General features: G+C 31.4%; 1 protein-coding gene across 1 annotated transcript; it reads right to left on the bottom strand.

The window, feature by feature from the left end:
* Nucleotides 1-4,942: 4,942 nt before the first annotated feature.
* Nucleotides 4,943-6,808, bottom strand: LOC106657037 (zinc finger protein 567-like). Its single transcript, XM_023462987.1, has 3 exons — nt 5,947-6,808; nt 5,166-5,357; nt 4,943-5,012 (listed from the first exon to the last, which is right to left on the bottom strand). The coding sequence occupies exons 1-2, from the start codon at nt 6,521-6,523 to the stop codon at nt 5,335-5,337; spliced, it is 600 nt and encodes a 199-aa protein (XP_023318755.1). The 5' UTR covers nt 6,524-6,808; the 3' UTR covers nt 4,943-5,012; nt 5,166-5,334.
* Nucleotides 6,809-7,175: the final 367 nt, after the last annotated feature.

Here is a 7,175-nt window from a genome sequence, read left to right as displayed (position 1 = left end):
AAAAAAAAATATACTTTGTTTGTATACGGATTATTTTGTTTTTTTATTAAGAACCATTTTGACATCTGTCGTGATGAATTTCGAAATGGTAACCATTCGATTTTCAATTATACATCCCAAGGAGGCAATAAATATGTGTCATTGCTGTACATTTTCAAATTTGAGTCAAAACAACTTTTTAAGAAACTCGTGTTTTTTAACCTACGCCTACTTTTGAGATTCTGAACTACTGAACACTTGACTACTGAAAATATAGTCCCGAAACGTGTAAGAATTTAATGGAAATAAAAGTACTTTTGCATAAGTACACAAGTTTCATTGTAATATTCATGAACTTTATACCATTCTTATAGTCTTGGAGACTCTTCTTTTTTTACTTGTAAGTTAATTTGACGATAGATTTTCCTTATACAGTTTTGTTTTTAGCTGCGAAATAAAAATGTTACATTACTCACCGATTATCCTGCAACAAAGAATTGAAGATGGCGAACTTCAACATTTATCAGAATCAGATAAATTAGAAATTGAAAAACAACTCGGACAAATGTATACCTTGTTGGTGCCTTTTTTGAAAGCATCACATACATGGCCATTCTGGACTGGTATGAATAAATATAGACCGCTGATATCATTTGCATTTGGCGCTTTATTGTTTATATCCACGGTAATTTCAATCGAAATTTTTTGAACATTTCATATTTTTTATGTAAATAATTTGAAATTTCATGAATTTTATATGAATGATTTTTAATTGCAGTTAATTTATATAGCAGAAATAATAAGCAATAATAAATTTGAAACAAACCTAGCTGTGGAATTATGCATCCAAATTTTTCTTCACATTGTAATTCTCTTCGATATTTACGTCTTAACTTTGGATAAGAAAGGCTTTATTACGGTAAAAAAAATTATATATTATTTTCAATTACATTTTGACTAAAGAATTGAATTTCAATTAATCGAAGCGTATTTTTATTGTATTCATGTTGTTATGAAGGTACAAAAGTTAATGATTATTGGGACAAGGAATTATTTGCAATGTAGTTCCGAGGAAAAAAAGTTTTTAAAATACTACATAGACACATCTAATTTTGCTTCTTATATTATCACAGGTACGTACATGGTTCAAAAAACTTAATTAATTTGATTCAATAGAGAGTTCAATTACTTTACAGGTCTTATTTGTAGCTCCTATGCTATGTATATAATTATAATTCCAATATTATGGCCAGTCACAGCAAATTTATTTTTACCAGGAAATCATACACACCAAAAAAAAATTCCCATTTACTTTGAATTTTTCATGGGCACTGACACACACTTCTATTATTACTTTGTTATTTCGTCTTTACTGTGTTACCTTGCATCAGTATTTGTTTCAACATTGGGAATCGCTTACCTACCACCAGTATTTTACACAATAGGAAAATTTAGATTTATGGGGTATTAAATCACAAATTGTGTATAATTCATTTATTATTCATTGAAATAAATACTGAAGTTTCTCAAACTAGATCAAAGTTAAAAGAAATAACAAATTTCTCGCGAACAAAAGATTTTTTGGAAAATGATGATGAAATATTCAAACATGTCTCTCAGCTTGTTCAATTACATCAAGATTGTATCGAGTTAAGTGATAACATTGACGATAGTTTAATTTAATTGTAATTAATTTTTTCAATACTTAGTTACTTCGATTTACTGAAAGTTATAAGTAGTCCAATATTAGTCTTAGGAATATTGGGTGTAATTGTCGGCCTTAGTTTATCCGGGTGTTTGGTACGATCTCAAATTTTTATACTTTACTTTGAAATCGGAAATATAATAAATTATAACTTTATTTTCCTCACAGATGGTAATTAAATATAAAGAGGATATAAACGTTGCTTTAAAAATGGGGTTTGTATACATCATGTGCTCAGAGTTTTTATTTGTAGCGAACTATCCCTCACAGATAATTTATGATTCTAGCAGCGACATTTTTGACTTTTGGTAAGGATTTCAATATTCCTAAAGCATTGATTTTTTTTCCATTCTTGAAAAATTAAAATATTATTATTGTTTCTAACCAAAAAAGTTATTGCACTGATTGGTATAGATACTCTGTAAAAACAAGGAAAATGATACAACTAATAATGATAAGGGCCAGTATGCCTTGCTGTATTAAAATTGGGCCAACCACAACTTTAAATCTTGAAATGAGTCAGCAGGTAGCTATGAATACTAACAAGACTTATCTCAACAATTACTTCATGAATTTATTTTTTATCTTAGATTATACGATTATCTTTTTCGTACGTTGTGTCGTTGATGTCTATCTATGATCATTAAATTGCACCTCTTGAATTGTGATTGATTTAAATAAAATAAATTATGTACTTTATGCTGAATTAGACATTTTTGAAAAATTGAAATAATATTAAATTTTGAAAAAAATTTAAAAAACGAAAAAATTATAGAATTAATAAAAAAATTCACGTTCATTTTTTCTGAATCGTTTAACTCAGTAGGAATGTATGGATTACGTCGCTACATGCAGGATTTGCAACGCCACTCTGAATAAAATATAATTTTTAAAATTAAAAAAAATCTTGTCTTTTTTCTTTTGTTCAATATTTCATCATCAAACATTTCGTCAATTTTGATACTGGATTCGGAAATATCATAAAACTTTACATCGGAGATGACAATTTATATATTTTTCTGACTCTTTTTTCTCAACGTTTAACATACATTAATAGTAATGTACGATACAAGTGCCATAAGTAACACTTTTGGGCCGATAAGTGTTCCCATGGCACGATTATTGTACAAAATTTTATAGCACTGGGCGAAGTTCACATTTATGCCCCCTTTTCCGATGCATAAATCGTACTTTCTGATAACGCGGAATGAGGTTAGCATACGAGCGTAGGCGAGTGTGATGCGTACCAGAATGTGCAACTGATGTCACGGAATTGCTTGCTATAGATGTGAACTTATGCCACACAGTGCTATAAAAAATGTATGAAATCGCATCAAACTACATTTTAATTGAACGCTGTTTCTTGCCATTAACCCATTGTACATTTCTTAAACCTAAGCCTACTCCTGAGATTCTGAACTACTGAACACTTGACTACTGAAAATATAGTCCCGAAACGTGTAAGAATTTAATGGAAATAAAAGTACTTTTGCATAAGTACACAAGTTTCATTGTAATATTCATGAACTTTATACCATTCTTATAGTCTTGGAGACTCTTCTTTTTTTACATGTAAGTTAATTTGACGATAGATTTTCCTTATACATTTTTGTTTTTAGCTGCGAAATAAAAATGTTACATTACTCACCGATTATCCTGCAACAAAGAATTGAAGATGGCGAACTTCAACATTTATCAGAATCAGATAATTTAGAAATTGAAAAACAAGTCGGAAAAATGTATCCCTTGTTGGTGCCTTTTTTGAAAGCATCACATACATGGCCTTTCTGGACTGGTATGAAGAAATATGGACCGCCGATATCATTTGTATCTTACGTTTTATTGTTTATATCCACGGTAATTTCAATCGAAAATTTTTTGAACATTTCATATTTTTTAGATGAATAATTTGAAATAGCATGAAATTTGTATTAATGGTTATCATTTGCAGTTAATTTATTTAGTTGAAATAATGAGCAATAATGAAATAGAATTAAATAAAGTAGTGGAAGTAAGCATTCAAATTTGTTATCAGACTCTAACTCTTTTCGGCATGTATTTTTTAAATTTGGACAAAAATGGCTTCAAAGCGGTAAATATAATTACTTTTAATACCCTATTGAATTTTGATGAAAGTTTTGTGTTTTAATTAATTGAAGTCTTTTTAAATTTAATCGATATCATCTTGGAAGGTACAAGAGTTGATAGTTATGATATCAAGGAATTATTTTCGATGTAGTTCCGAAGAAAAAAAGTTTCTACAAAATTACATAGATGCATCTAATTTTACTTCTTACTTAATCGCAGGTTATTTTTACAATTATTAAATTAAATGAATTTTACTAAACAAACAATTTAATTATTTTTTAGGCCTCGTATGTGGATATTATACTATGTATATCGTTGCAATTCCAATATTATGGCCAGTCACAACAAATTTCATTTTGCCAGGAAATCAGACAAATCCAATTACTATTCACCTGGAATTATTCGTGGACCAGGACACGCACTTTTATTATTATGTTTTTGCTTTGTCTATACTATGTTATACGACGCAAGTATTTAATTCAAGTGCAACAATTGCTTACATATCGATAATTTGCTACGTATTAGGAAAATTTCGATTTCTGAGGTATTAAAAAATGTTCCAATTCATGTATTGTTAATTAACATTAATAATTTAGTAGTTTTCTTTAATTGATTAGATCTAAGTTAGAAAAGCTAACAAACTACTATCGAACAAAAAATTTATTAGAAAAAGATAATGAAATTTTCAATCATGTCTCTCAGCTTGTTCAATTACATCAAGATTGTATTTAGTTAAGTGATAATATTGAGAATTATTTTATTTAATGATAATTAATTTTTTTTAATGATTAGTCACTTTGATTTACTGAATGCAGTAACGAGTCCTATCATATTCTACGGTATATTAGGTTTGATCATTGCCCTTAGCGTTTCCGGTTGTTTGGTACGGTTTCAAATTTTTGTATTTGACGTTGAACTAGAACATTTTATAACCGTAGCTTCATTTTTCTTGCAGGTGGCAATTGTGTATAAGCAGAATATAAATCTAGCTCTGAAAATGGGTTTCGTATACATCGCGTGCGTCGTGTTTTTGATTTTAACGAGCTATCCTTCGCAGTTGATCTTTGATGCTAGCGGAGATATTTTCGAGAGCTGGTAAACATGTTGATTCTCGTAAAGCATTAAAATTATTAAATGCTCACTGAGTGCAAAATCGCCTTTGGGTATTTGTCGCATAAATAAGTAATGGTTTATAAAAAATTTGACCCAAATAGCTATTACACTGACTGGTATAGATACTCTGTAAAAACCAGAAAAATGGTACAACTAATAATGATGAGGGCCGGTACACCTTCGTGTGTTAGAATTGTACCAAGCACACCTTTGAATTATGAATCAAGTCAGCAGGTACTTATAAATACTCGAAGTAAGATGTATTTCAACAATTACTTACTTATTTAATTACTTTTCATTTTAGGTTATAAATCTAACATCGTCATACGTTATTTCCTTGATGTCTATTTATCATCATCGCAAATCCTAGATCTACCTTGATAGCTGCTCTATATGTTTTATGTATTGATGGAACTATTCTCCTTGATCTTCGCTAAAATCTCCACAGTTTACTGGGAACTAATATGCACAGCTATACAGTGAATACCGTTTATAAGACATATCCCAGTTGAAAAAAATTGTATGGATATCCGCGTTGATTATCACACCGATTCCACATGGATCATACATAGATACCTCGAGGATCAGGCATTGATACCACGTGGATTAAATAAATTGTCTACGTAGCTAAGTCACGTGGATTGACATTACCTACGCATATTTTCGATTAACCCACGACGATTTTTGCTAAAATCCTCGTAGACTTTTGAACCTCCGCGATGATTTTTAAACAATCAACGAGGATTTCCACGAAAACCCTCGTCGATTGACCAGAAATCTACGCAGATTTTTGATCGACCCACGACGATTTTCGCTGAAATCCTCGTGGATGTAGAAAGATCCTCGAAGATTTCTCGAAAAATCCTAGTGGATTTATCAATTATCGACGTGAAGAAGTTAAAATCCACAACGATTTACCGACAAAACCTCGCGGATACTTGCAGCGAGCTCGGGAAACAAGTCCAAGACCCTCGAAGAGTTAAAAAACCACCAACTTAAAATTTTTTTCGATCCATGTATGATCCACGTGGTATCTTTATCACATGCGTAATATTTCTTACCTTCATGCACTGTTCTTTGATGCTTAGACAAATCTGATTTCAGTCCAAATTTCTTCTCACAATTGTCACAACCAAATTCTCTACTACCTTCATGGACTGTATAATGGTGGCGGATCAAATTCGATATTTGTCCAAATTTTTTTTCACATCTGTCGCATGCGAAATCTTTGCGACCTTCGTGCACTGTTTTTATGTGTACGAGAAAATTACATTTATGTCCAAATTTCTTGTCGCCCTTGTCGCTTGTGAAATCTTTACGGCCTTCGTGTATCGTTTTTCGATTCAAAAGTAAACTCGGTTTTCGTGTAAATTTTTTCTCGCATTCACCACACGCGTAATCTTTGCGACCTTCATGGATTGAATTTTGATGGACGCGCAAATGCGATTTGTACCCAAACTTCTTCTCGCAATTATCACATGCGAAATCTTTGCGACACTCATGGACTGTGTTTTCGTGGTTAAACAAATGTGATTTTTTCTCAAATTTCCTTTCACATTTGTCGCATGTGTAATCTTTGCAACCTTCATGGACTGTCGTTTGGTGTCTGATTAATTTCGATTTTCCTCTAAATTTCATCTCGCACTTGTCGCATACGAAATTTTTGCAACTCTCATGGACTTCCTTTACGTGTGTGAGTAAACTCTGCTTACTTGAAAATCTCTTGGCGCACTTTTCACATAAGTAGTCTTTAAAAACTTCGTGGAATATTTTTTTGTGTTTAAGTAAAGTTGATTTATTTTCAAACTTCCTATCACACTTGTTACACGGGAAATGTTCACGATCTTTATGTATTAATTTTTGGTGCGTCAATAAACTCGATTTTTTCAGAAATTTCTTTTCACACTGGTCGCATGCAAAATCTTGGCGGCCTCTGTGTTCTGATATTTGGTGTCTACTCAAATGACTTCGGAACTTAAATTTCTTCTCGCACTGGTCACATTCGTACTTTTTTTGTTCATTGTGAATTGTGTCTCGGTGCGTTGTCATGCTTGATTCTAGTGTAAATGCCTTCTGGCAAATATCACACACGTATTTTTTGTAGTCTAAAACAACAAAGTCGTGTTCACTTGAATTTTTTTTAAAGACAACTTCGTTGAATTTTTTCTCACTTTTATCCATTTTGAGGACCAAATTAAACGATGGATCTTTCGGTTTAGTACTACGAAAATTGAACGAGTAAAATATATCTTCTGATATGTGATTTGTTTCCTTGGGAAAGACAACATTC

This window comes from Trichogramma pretiosum, unplaced genomic scaffold (genome assembly GCF_000599845.2).
Source record: "Trichogramma pretiosum strain Unisexual culture from Peru unplaced genomic scaffold, Tpre_2.0 scaffold14, whole genome shotgun sequence".
Lineage (NCBI taxonomy): Eukaryota > Metazoa > Arthropoda > Insecta > Hymenoptera > Trichogrammatidae > Trichogramma > Trichogramma pretiosum.
Note: the sequence above shows the minus strand (reverse complement) of the source record. Positions and strands in the feature narration are given on the sequence as shown.